General features: G+C 38.5%; 1 protein-coding gene across 2 annotated transcripts in view; it reads right to left on the reverse strand.

Annotated features, from left to right (window-relative positions):
• LOC133615902 (receptor for retinol uptake stra6-like) overlaps positions 1 to 13101 on the reverse strand; it is a 39477-nt gene that overhangs the window by 13056 nt on the left and 13320 nt on the right. Inside the window, exons 4-11 of one of the 2 annotated variants that reach the window (XM_061974781.1) lie at positions 12950 to 13089; positions 12679 to 12845; positions 9870 to 9977; positions 7570 to 7643; positions 5693 to 5772; positions 5552 to 5613; positions 1200 to 1362; positions 1028 to 1103 (exon numbers count right to left, since the gene is read on the reverse strand). In XM_061974781.1, the coding sequence (XP_061830765.1) occupies positions 1028 to 1103; positions 1200 to 1362; positions 5552 to 5613; positions 5693 to 5772; positions 7570 to 7643; positions 9870 to 9977; positions 12679 to 12845; positions 12950 to 13089 (870 nt within the window). Of the gene's footprint in view, positions 1 to 1027; positions 1104 to 1199; positions 1363 to 5551; positions 5614 to 5692; positions 5776 to 7569; positions 7644 to 9869; positions 9978 to 12678; positions 12846 to 12949; positions 13090 to 13101 lie in introns of both variants that reach the window. The other variant, XM_061974780.1, reaches the window with a different exon arrangement.

Below are 13101 nucleotides of genomic sequence, written 5' to 3' on the forward strand. Positions count from 1 at the left end.
AAGGTTTTTAATTTTAATTTTGTGAAACCCTTGCAATTGTTGGGGAGGCGTGGCTCGGTTCCAGGTTCAATACCTGCTTTCGCCATCCTATCACTGCCGTTGTGTCCTTGGGCAAGACACTTTACCCACCTGCTCCCAGTGCCACCTACGCTGGTTTAAAAGTAACTTAAATACGTAGATAATGGGTTTCGCTATGTAAGTCACTTTGAGTCTATAGAGAAAAGCGCTATATAAATATAATTCACTTCACAATAAAATAATAGGGGGGAACGAAATATGACTTTAGACCATGTATACTAGCATACATTATCTGTAGTAATAATTTTACTGTTTTAAAACCTTTATTCCCAATTAAAAACAATACATTTAACAAACCATAAATTTTTTTTTTTTTTTTTTTACATTTTAATGTTTATATTTTTGCTACCTTGTTGCTTTTTTTTTGTTATTCTGTAATAGTGACTTTTTTCTCGAACAATTGTAGAACTTAGTAAGGTAAATATTTCTACTTTGTAGACTTTAACTGTTTACTATTGATGTATTCAGTGTAGTTATACATTCACTACAAAGTTATAGTGTTTTATAGTGTCATAGTTTGTTTGTGTTCTCATAGTCATGATCAACCAACTACGGGAAAATCCACAAAATGATTCAATGATAAAGGCATATCAGTATCAGCGATACTATCCCTGTATTTACTTGGTATCGGATTAATACCAACGTTACCTGTATCGCCCATTCCTACGACTAGTAGCGCCGCTACTGTAGTCACCTTTATTCAACAAATGTTGATCCGAAATCAGAGGAGAACGTCACCATCAAGCTACAACAGTTTGGTTAAAAATAGACATTTTTACAGGTGTCTCAATTACTCATGTGTTTTTTTAGCGACTGTGAATAGTGAGGATCAACTGTACTTCCACGATTTTGTCCTAAGCCAAAAATGATGTACTAAATTTGTTATTCAAAAGGCAAAACAATAATGCGATTGAGAGATAATGACATGCCAAAAAGAGACGTAACTCACCTGTGAAGTACCATAGTCCTCATGAGCATGACCAGACTGACCACACAAGACAGGGTCATTGCACACAGGTAGCACACTGTAAAAGGAGTACAACATCAAATCTATCGATACTAGCAGCAGTTTTTGCGAACAAAATAAGCGAACAAATACAAAATAGAAATGCATCTCAAACCTTCGAGCAGCCAGGTGTAGAAAGTCACAATTTTGACAACCTCCATTCTGTCATCTGAGAGGATGATCCCAAATCCCAACAAGAGGAAGGCGATGTTCTCGTCGATACCGGCACGAACTATGTGGAGAGTTGGGACTACCAACACGATTAACAACAGTGCTGTCTGAAAGACAGAACATATTTGCGTTCGTCATGTGTTTACTGTACATGTCATAAACGCAAGCTAAATCACAGACAAGAATCAAGGCTCTTCGTACATAAGTATAATAGACCTTATATTGCATAGTACGTAATCAATCAATCAATCATCAATCAATGTTTATCTATATAGCCCTAAATCACAAGTGTCTCAAAGGGCTGCGCAAGACACAACGACATCCGCGGTACAGAGCCCACATAAGGGCAAGGAAAAACTCACAACCCCAATGGGACATCGATGTGAATGACTATGAGTTCAATTTTCTTATTAAAGAAATTCATAAAGTCATCTGCCGAGTGAGTGGAGCTACAGGGAGGAGTCCCTTGTTGGGTTAGTGATGCTACTGTACTAAACACAAATTTAGGATCGTTTTTGTTGAGGCGGATGAGATTTGAGTAGTATTTAGCTTTAGATAAGGTAAGCATGCGTTTATAAGTTATTAAACTATCACTCCATGCTTGATGGAAAACCTTAAGTTTAGTAAACCACTCATAACTGTTTTGGTCGAATGTACCCAGTTTTCATGAAACTTTCAGGTAATTCCCGAAATTGGTGTAGTATCTGCTATACTACAAAATAACATGTTTTCCATATGGTGGAAGATTACCTTCCTTTGGAGCAAGCAGACAACCAGTCTTGGAAACAGTGTCCTATCATTGTGAATGACTATGAGTTCAATTTTCTTATTAAAGAAATTCATAAAGTCATTCGCCGAGTGGGTGGAGCTACAGGGAGGAGTCCCTTGTTGGATTAGTGATGCTACTGTACTAAACAAAAATTTAGGATCGTTTTTGTTGAGGCGGATGAGATTTGAGTAATATTTAGCTTTAGCTAAAGTAAGCATGAGTTTATAAGTTATTAAACTATCACTCCATGCTTGATGGAAAACCTTAAGTTTAGTAAACCACTCACAACTGTTTTGGTCGAATGTACCCAGTTTTCTTGAAACTTTCAGGTAATTCCCGAAATGGGTGTAGTATCTGCTATACTACAAAATAACATGTTTTCCATATGGTGGAAGATTACCTTCCTTTGGAGCAAGCAGACAACCAGTCTTGGAAACAGTGTCCTATCATTGTATGGACATTAAGACTACGTTTACACTGTAGACCAAAGTGGCCCATATCTGATTTTTTTCTTAGATCTGATTTTTTCCAGTTGACTGTTTACACGGCAAGTAAAATATGATTTTAATCAGACTCCAGTGTGGCCTCGACATCACTTGTTTAGACTGGCCCAAAAACATCAGATCTGTGTCACTTGAGGGCCAAGAAATCAGATATTGTGTGCAGTGTAAACGGGGCCTATGTGTGACATATACGTGAAAGTAGGGTTGTACGGTATACCGGTATTAGTATAGTACCGCGATACTAATGAGTCATTTTTGGTACTATACCGCCTCTAAAAAGTACACCCAGCTCATTCACGTAAGAGACTAGACGTATAAGATTTCATGGGATTTAGCGATTAGGAGTGACAGATTGTTTGGTAAACGTATAGCATGTTCTATATGTTATAGTTATTTGAATGACTCTTACCATAATATGTTACGTTAACATACCAGGCACGTTCTCAGTTGGTTATTTATGCCTCATATAACGTACACTTATTCAGCCTGTTGTTCACTATTCTTTATTTATTTTAAATTGCCTTTCAAATGTCTATTCTTGGTGTTGGCTTTTATCAAATAAATTTCCCCCAAAAAATGCGACTTATATATGTTTTTTTCCTTCTTTATTATGCATTTTTGGCCGGTGCGACTTATACTCCGGAGCGACTTATACTCTGAAAAATACGGTATTAACACGTTTACAAGTGTCTGTGTTAGTATTATTAACTTACAACGGCATTCTTTTTGTATTGTTTCAGTTTCACAAATCCCTCGTCACTGTGGCGTTTTTGAGTCGGTTTAGCCAATTGGAGAGCTAGCTTCTGCAGCTAGTGGGTCCATGATGATGACTTCTGTTTTGTTTGATCAGCCGTTTTACTGCCGTGTTACAGACACTGTTTGGAAACATTTAAGGTCTGTAAATAAACATGTAAAAATGTTTTCTGTGTAAATAAGTCATTTTACAAACATATACCGTATTTTTCGGATTATAATTCGCTCCGGAGTATAAATCGCACCGGCCGAAAATGCATAATAAAGGAGGAAATAAACATATATAAGTCGCACTAAAGTATAAGTCGCATTTTTGGGGGAAATTTATTTGATAAAACCCAACACCAAGAATAGACATTTGAAAGGCAATTTAAAATAAATAAAGAATAGTGAACAACAGGCTGAATAAGTGTACGTTATATGAGGCATAAATAACCAACTGAGAAGGTGCCTGGTATGTTAACGTAACATATTATGGTAAGAGTCATTCAAATAACTATAACTAATAGAACATGCTATACGTTTACCAAACAATCTGTCACTCCTAATCACTAATCTCAGTTTTTATAATTTACCGCCAATGTTGAAATGATCAATTTTCATAGATACGGAAGTAGTAGCAGGCATACTTGCCAACCCTCCCGGATTTTCCGGGAGACTCCCGAAATTCAGCGCCTCTCCCGAAAACCTCCCGGGACAAATCTTCTCCCGAAAATCTCCCGAAATTCAGGCAGAGCTGGAGGCCACGCCCCCTCCAGCTCCATGCGGACCTGAGTCCGCTTTCCCACAATATAAAGAACGTCTACAGTAAAGCAGTCCGTCTGCCGTAAACAGCAATGTTGTGACACTCTTAAACAGGACAATACTGCCATCTAGTGCATTTGAGGAAAGCACTTTTGTGCGTGCCACACAGCAATGCATCATCAGAGAGGGTGTTCAGCATGGTTAGAAAGATAGTGACAGAGAATAGAACAAGGATGGACAATTCAACCCTTAACTCAACAATGAGTAGATGAGTGTTATGTGTGTGTGTATATGTGTAAATAAATGAACACTGAAATTCAAGTATTTCTTTTATTTATTTATTATATATATATATATATATATATATATATATATATATATATATATATATATATATATATATTATATATATATATATATATATATATATATATATATATGTAGCTAGAATTCACTGAAAGTCAATTATTTCTTATTTATATATATATATATATATATATATATATATATATATATATATATATATATATATATATATATATATATAATCTCCTGATGATTGAGGGTACCCTCCCTCATGAAACAGGCCTGTAGAGATGAAATAGTCTTGTGATTTTTTTCCCCACACATACATATATATATATATATATATATATATATATGTAGCTAGAATTCACTGAAAGTCAATTATTTCTTATTTATATATATATATATATATATATATATATATATATATATATATATATATATATATATATATATATATATATATATATATATATATCCATCCATCCATCCATCCATTTACTACCGCTTATTCCCTCGGGGTCGCGGGGATATATATATATATATATATATATATATATATATATATATATATATGTATATGAAATACTTGACTTGGTGAATTCTAGCTGTAAATATACTCCTCCCCTCTTAACCACGCCCCCAACCACGCCCCCCGCACCCACCCCCCACCCCCCACCTCCCGAAATTGGAGGTCTCAAGGTTGGCAAGTATGAGTAGCAGTTAGCATCTTTTTTTCACAATGCACTTCTGCCATGACCCGCCCCCGCCAAATTTTTATTGGTTGATGTGTGTGTGACGATTGCTGATATACGCCTAGTCTCTTACGTGAATGAGATAATATTATTTGATATTTTACGGTAATGTGTTAATAATTTCACACACAAGCCGCTCCTGAGTATAAGTCGCACCCCCGGCCAAACTATGAAAAAAACTGCGACTTATAATCCGAAAAATACGATATATCTCCGGTTTATAGTCTCCGTTTTTTTCCATATATGTAAAAAATATTTATTTTCCCCTACAATTAAGTGGGTGCGGCTAATACACCGGTGAGCTCCACAGTCTGGAAAATACGGTAACCTTCAGGAAATGTCAAGAATGGGAGAAGGAACAAGCAATAACATTTTGGGGACAATCTGGATCACCGTCTGTATTCAGGACTTTTTAACTATTGGGAGAAAAGTCCTTTTGCACACCTCACCATTCATGTCCACTTACATGGTATAGCGCCACAAAAGCCACAAACACTGACACGGCCAGCTTTAGCGGGAATCGGAACACTGAAAAAAGAGGGGCAAAAAATATGTTATTATTCATCAAAGGAAGATAAAAGTCGTAGTTAGTCCAAAATACACACACCTTTTTCTGGTATGTAAATATAACTCTTGGGCACTTCCAGGAGTCTCTCCATCAGTGTTGGTTTGTCAGATGCGCTGGAGCTACTTTTTTTTTTTTTGAACAAAAACACAATGTGTTTTTAAAGTAAGCTAAATTAAAGAGCACAATAAGTTAATTTAATCATCAGTGTGGACTTTGTTCTACAAAACCCAAACCAGTGAAGTTGGCACGTTGTGTAAATGGTAAATAAAAACAGAATATAATGATTTGCAAATCATTTTCAACTTATATTCAATTGAATAGACTGCAAAGACAAGATACTTAACGTTTGATCTGGTAAATTTAGTTTTTTTTTTGCAAATATTAGCTCATTTGGAATTTGATGCCTGCAACATGTATTAAAAAAGCTGGCACAAGTGGCAAAAAAGAGTGATAAAGTTGAGGAATGCTTATCAAACACTTATTTGGAACATCCCACAGGTGAACAGGCTAATTGGGAACAGGTGGGTTCCATGGTTGGGTATAAAAGCAGATTCCATGAAATGCTCAGTCATTCACAAACAAGGATGGGGCGAGGGTCACCACTTTGTGAACAAATGCGTGAGCAAATTGTCGAACAGTTTAAGAACAATATTTCTCAACCAACTATTGCAAGGAATTTAGGGATTTCACCATCTACGGTCCATAATATCATCAAAAGGTTCAGAGAATCTGGAGAAATCACTGCAAGTACGCGGCAATGCCCGTGACCTTCATTCCTCAGGCGGTACTGCATCAAAAAGCGACATCAGTGTGTAAAGGATATCACCACATGGGCTCAGGAACACTTCAGAAAACCACTGTCAGTAACTGCAGTTGGTCGCTACATCTGTAAGTGCAAGTTAAAACTCTACTATGCAAAGCGAAAGCCATTTATCAACAACACCCAGAAACACAAACGGGTTTGCTGGGCCTGAGCTCATCTAAGATGGACTGATGCAAAGTGGAAAAGTGTTCTGTGGTCTGATGAGTCCACATTTCAAATTGTTTTTGGAAACTGTGGACGTCGTGTCCTCTGGACCAAAGAGGAAAAGAACCATCTGGACTGTTATAGGCGCAAAGTTCAAAAGCCAGCTTCTGTGATGGTATGGGGGTGTATTAGTGCCCAAGACATGGGTAACTTACACATCTGTGAAGGCGCCATTAATGCTGAAAGTTACATACAGGTTTTGGAGCAACATATGTTGCCATCCAAGCAATGTCTTTTTCATGTCTTTTTTCAGCAAGACAATGCCAAACTACATTCAGCACGTGTTACAACCGCGTGGTTTCATAGTATACAAGTGCAGGTACTAGACTGGCCTGCCTGTAGTCCAGACCTGTCTCCCATTGAAAATGTGTGGCGCATTATGAAGCGTCAAATACCACAACGGAAACCCCGGACTGTTGAACAACTTAAGCTGTACATCAAGCAAGAATGGGAAAGAATTCCACCTGGAAAGCTTCAAAAATTGGTCTCCTCAGTTCCCAAACGTTTACTGAGTGTTATTAAAAGGAAAGGCCATGTAACACAGTGGTACAAATGCCCCTGTGCCAACTTTTTTGCAATGTGTTGCTGCCATCAAATACTAAGTTAATGATTATTTGCCAAAAAATTAAGTTTCTCAGTTGGAACATTAAATATCTTGTCTTTGCAGTCTATTCAATTAAATATAAGTTGAAAAGGATTTGCAAATCATTGTATTCTGTTTTTATTTACAATTTACACAACGTGCCAACTTCACTGGTTTTGGGTTTTGTAGTGTCTTTAGTTTATATAATTAAAAAAAAAAAGTTTAACTGCCATTTTCCTTCGCTAAACAACACTTTGTGGCACTAATATCTTGTCCACAAGAATACTGAACACAAACAATTGTCACCTGACTGCTGAAGACTTCTTCTTCTTCCGGAGCAGAGACTTCACATAGTCGCTGTAGTAGCTGCTGTCCAGATCCTGGCAGTAAAATCAGTTTTGATCAAACATGAGCAGCACTTTTGTTTTCATGTGTTTTTTTTTTTTATAATTTAAAAGATTGATTTCATTGAGATTTTGTTTTTTGGCAGACAAAGTAGGCATAATTTGTGTTATTGATTGAATTTACTTGAATTGCCGCCATGAGGTCAACCAGATTTTTTTCATTAGCCATTCCATCCCTCGTCTGAATGATAACTATGTGTTGAGTTAATATTAGTAAATCTACAAGTTGTATCTAAGTTTAATTTTTTGAATGCCCAAATCATTTTTCCCATTGAAAATGAATGGACCATTTTTCGAACTTGCACAATTCTCACATTTCTCTACCGATTCGAACTGTTCCACCATCCACACACTCATCTCGCCTTTGACAATCAAACCACCATTTCCCAAGTTAAAAAAAAATCCTGGAGTTCGCAGAGTTTCCCGGTTTTCCAAATACATATTTTCACCTCTTCCTGGATAGTTTTCACAGTCCACATTTTTCAACCGATTCCGACCATTCCACCTTCAAAACATTCCTCTTAGCTGGGACAACAAATGTCCCTATTTTTTTCCCCCAGTAAAAATTCCCAGTTTTCCTGTAATTCCAGGAATTCTGAAATACCAATTCAAATTCAAACTCTTACCGCGTCAATATTTTTTAACCGTTTCGAAAAATTCCAACACCAACCGATTCATATCTTCTAGGACAGTGGTTTCATCCATCCATCCATCCATTTCCTACCGCTTATTCCCTTTTGGGGTCGCGGGGGGTGCTGGAGCCTATCTCAGCTACAATCGGGCGGAAGGCGCGGTACACCCTGGACAAGTTGCCACCTCATCGCAGGGCCAACACAGATAGACAGACAACATTCACACTCACATTCACACACTAGTGCCAATTTAGTGTTGCCAATCAACCTATCCCCAGGTGCATGTCTTTGGAGGTGGGAGGAAGCCGGAGTACCCGGGGGGAACCCACGCAGTCACGGGGAGAACATGCAAACTCCACACAGAAAGATCCCGAGCCCGGGATTGAACCCAAGACTACTCAGGACCTTCGTATTGTGAGGTAGATGCACTAATCCCTCTGCCACCGTGCTGCCCACAGTGGTTTCAATGACTTGGTTTTATGGTTTTATGACTTGATAGGTCCCAAGGACCCCATCAAGTCATAAAAATGGGGTCCCACAGTAAATGTTTGGGGTCCCACTTTTTTGTAAGCGTTTTGAAAACAAATGATAAATGTATGCATTATCCTGTTATATCTCACACTCTATATTGTGTTTTGGAAAAAGGTTGTCATAAACGTTACTTAATTCATAAAAAAAAATTATACAAAAGAAAACAACATTTTATGCATATGTAAATGTATTCAGTTATAAACATTCATTCACTTTCTTCTTTCCTACATAGATCAAACTTTTACCGCTGCCGTAATTTTTTTCCGATATTTTTATTGTTGGTGTTGGAATTTTTCAAATCGGTCGAGAAATGTTGAAGTAGTAACATCTTTAATTGAGAAATGGTATCATAGAATTCCTGGAGTTTCGGGAAAACCGGTAATTTTTCCAGTTAAAAAAACATTTTCGTTTTTTGTCCTATTTAAGAGGAATGTTTGGACGGTAGAACGGTTGAAATGGGTTGAAAAATGTGGAAGGAGTAGTCGCCAGGAAAAAGGGTCAAAAAAGGGGTTGAAAAAACGGGAATTCCTGGAATTTTTTTTTATTTGAAAAAATGATAGTTTGAATGTCCAGGATGAGTGGAATATGTTGAAGTTTGAATGGGTCGAAAAATATGAAAATGGTGGAAGTTTAAAAAATGGCCAATTGATTTTGAATGGGAAAACCTGGAAGTCTGGAAAATCTGGGAATTTTGGGGGAATTTGTCAAGTGAAAGCCCGCGATTCCTAAATACGCTGAACAGTTTGAAGTTGGAACGGTTTGAATGGAGTGAAAAATGTGGAAGGTAGAGGGTGCCAAAATCTAGAGAAGAAGAAGAAGTTGAAGAAGTTTAATAAATAGATTAATTTTGGTGTAGAAAACCATATGAATGCTTTGGAGCATTCACACAATAATACATTGGTTGCTGGAATGTGATGGTTTTAGTCACTTCCATAAGATTGTATAATCAAATAGGTCCTGGTTGGTGGATGTGTGATTCTTACACTCTCATCCATTTTATTGAACAAAAAAGATATGACCGTTCACAAACATTTCTCACCTCTTCTGTCTTTGTTCCTCGGAAAAACAGTATAGGAAATTGGATGCAAAGATAAGCCAGGCAGGCCAGCTGAGGCACAGTGGCGAGCAAAGAGTAGAACTTATAGAGCTGTGAAGACAACGTAAGGACAGTACCGTCAGGAAAACATATTTTTTAAAGAATTTAATTTGATATGCTGATGTACAAAACCCAAAACCAGTGAAGTTGGTTTTGGGTTATAAAAACAGAATACAATGATTTACAAATCCTTTTCAACTTATATTCAATTGAATAGACTGCAAAGACAATTTAATGTTCGAACAGAGAAACTGATTTTTTTGTGCAAATAATCATTAACTTAGAATTTAATGGCAGCAACACATTGCAAAAAAGTTGGCAAAGGGGCATTCTTATCACTGTGTTACATGACCATTATTGCTGTGGACGGAAGAACGGAGGAGGATGTCAGTGCCAGAATTGGAAAAGCAAGGACAAAATTCATTATCTTAAATAAAATCTGGAAAGCAAAAAACATATCACTGTTAGAAGAATTATGTGTTATTATCACACAACTTAAATGTTTAAAGTCCGTTGCTATAGTTATTAGCTATTGTGCTCAAGCTGTACTTTTCCTATCTGCGCAAGGACAAAACTTCTTGTCAGAGGGGTGGCCTCAGCCGCAGATGTTATCTTTGTTTTAGCCCGCTCACAACCAAGGACTTCAAGGACCTCAACGAAGATAAGACGACAGCACGCAGACGAAGCAGAGACAAGGCGAAATTATAAGGCCCCCAGCGCATTCCGTCACGTATTGTGTGACCACTCCTTTTAGAGGCGACCTCAGTGATGTTGACTGTGGAACTCCTGAATAAATAGAGGGACGTGGGAAATGTACCTTAGAGCGTAGGGCGAGACTGTGACTAAATGTGCAGCTCCATGCGTTCTCCTCATGAGCTAAATTGAACTCTGTCTCTGCATGATTCCTTGCTTCTTGTCTGTTTAATAGATGTCATCATGTCATAAAACTGCAAATCTTCAACTCAAACGTCAAATCCACCTTACTTTACAGTTCAGAAACCTGGAAGATCACCGCCAACATACTCAACAAAATACAGACATTCTTCAACCGCTGCCTCCGTCGCCTCCTAGGTATCTACTGGCCTAACACCATCTCCAATGCCAACCTGTGGGACCTCACTAGACACAATAGAAACACAAATCAGGAGGAGGAAATGGAACTGGATTGGTCACACACTGCGTAGACACAATAGATCAACCACGAAACATGCTCCAACATGGAACCCGCAAGGCAAGAGGAAGAGAGGAAGGCCTAGAGCCACCTGGAGAAGAACCACAGAGCAGGAGATGATGGCGCAAGGGCTGTCATGGCAACAACTGGAGCGGAGGGCACAAAACTGAAGGGGATGGAGGAGTTTCATCAATGGCCTATGTTCCTTAGGGAATTTAAAGGCCTAAGTAAGAAAGTAAGTTACATGACTTTTCCTTTTAACAACACTCAGTTAACGTTTGTGAACTGAGGAAAACAATTTTTGGTGGAATTCTTTCCCATTCTTGCTTGATGTACAGCTTAAGTTGTTCAACAGTCCGGAGTCTCCGTTGTCGTATTTTACGCTTCATAATGCGCCACACATTTTCAATGGGAGACAGGTCTGGACTACAGGCAGGCCAGTCGAGTATCCGCACTCTTTTACTATGAAGCCACGCTGTTGTAACAAGTGGCTTGGCATTGTCTTGCTGAAATAAGCAGGGGCGTCCATGATAACGTTGCTTGGATGGCAACATATGTTGCTCCAAAACCTGTATGTACCTTTCAGCGTTAATGGTGCCTTCACAGATGTGTAAGTTACCCATGCCTTGGGCACTAATACACCCCCATACCATCACAGATGCTGGCTTTTGAACTTTGCGCCTAAAACAGTCCGGATGGTTCTTTTCCTTTTTGTTCCGGAGGACACAACGTCCACAGTTTCCAAAAACAATTTGAAATGTGGAATCGTCAGACCATCAAACACTTTTACACTTTGCATCAGTCCATCTTAGATGAGCTCGGGCTCAGCGAAGCAGGCGGCATTTCTGGGTGTTGTTGATAAATGGCTTTCGCTTTGCATAGTAGAGTTTTAACTTGCACTTACAGATGTAGTGACCAACTGTAGTTACTGACAGTGGTTTTCTGAAGTGTTCCTGAGCCCATGTGGTGATATCCTTTACACACTCATGTCGTTTTTTGATGCAGTACCGCCTGAGGAATCCAAGGTCACGAGCATTCAATGTTACGTGCAGTGATTTCTCTGGATTCTCTGAACCTTTTGATGATATTACAGACCTTAGATGGTGAAATCACAAAATTTCTTGCAATAGCTGGCTGAGAAATGTTGTTCTTAAACTGTTCGACAATTTGCTCACGCATTTGTTCACAAAGTGGTGACCCTCACCCCATCCTTGTTTGTGAATGACTGAGCATTTCATGGAAGCTGCTTTTAAACCCAATCATGGCACCCACCTGTTCCCAATTAGCCTGTTCACCTGTGGGATATTCCAAATAAGTGTGAGCATTCCTCCACTTTCTCAGTCTTTTTTGCTACTTGTGCCAGCTTTTTTGTTGCAGGCATCAAATTCCAAATGAGCTAATATTTGCAAAAAATAACAACGTTTTCCAGTTTGAACGTTAAATATCTTGTCTTTGCAGTCTATTCAATTGAATATAAGTTGAAAAGGATTTGCAAATCATTGTATTCTGTTTTTATTTACCATTTACACAACGTGCCAACTTCACTGGTTTTGGGGTTGGTAAAATTGATGACGGTCTTACTTCTGGAGTCTTAGGACAGTCAAACTTCTGCCACATTTGTACTCCAAAATGACTGAAGGAGAGCAGAGTCCCGAAAACGTAACCTGCTTTGTGTTGCAGAGTGCTGCAAACCATCAGAGGGTAGTAGAGGATGGGATAGTAGAAGATGGCCATTATCTTCATGAACTCTAGACGCAAAACACGGACATGAGATCTTTGCATTTGTTCGTTTTTATGTTGCATGAATACAAAGTTCACATGTGAGTGTGTGTGGTTCCAGTTCTACATATACCTTTGATTTCAGCTGGAGTGTCTTTGGAGAACGGCAGGGGGTCAGGTGCGATCACCAGCATGGCCAACCTGCTGAACACCAGTCCAAACACTGCCATGCTCACACCTTTCTTCTGGGTCTGATCCAAGAAATTGGTTGGACTGTAAAAAGCA

This window comes from Nerophis lumbriciformis, linkage group LG15 (genome assembly GCF_033978685.3).
Source record: "Nerophis lumbriciformis linkage group LG15, RoL_Nlum_v2.1, whole genome shotgun sequence".
In the NCBI taxonomy this organism is placed as follows: domain Eukaryota; kingdom Metazoa; phylum Chordata; class Actinopteri; order Syngnathiformes; family Syngnathidae; genus Nerophis; species Nerophis lumbriciformis.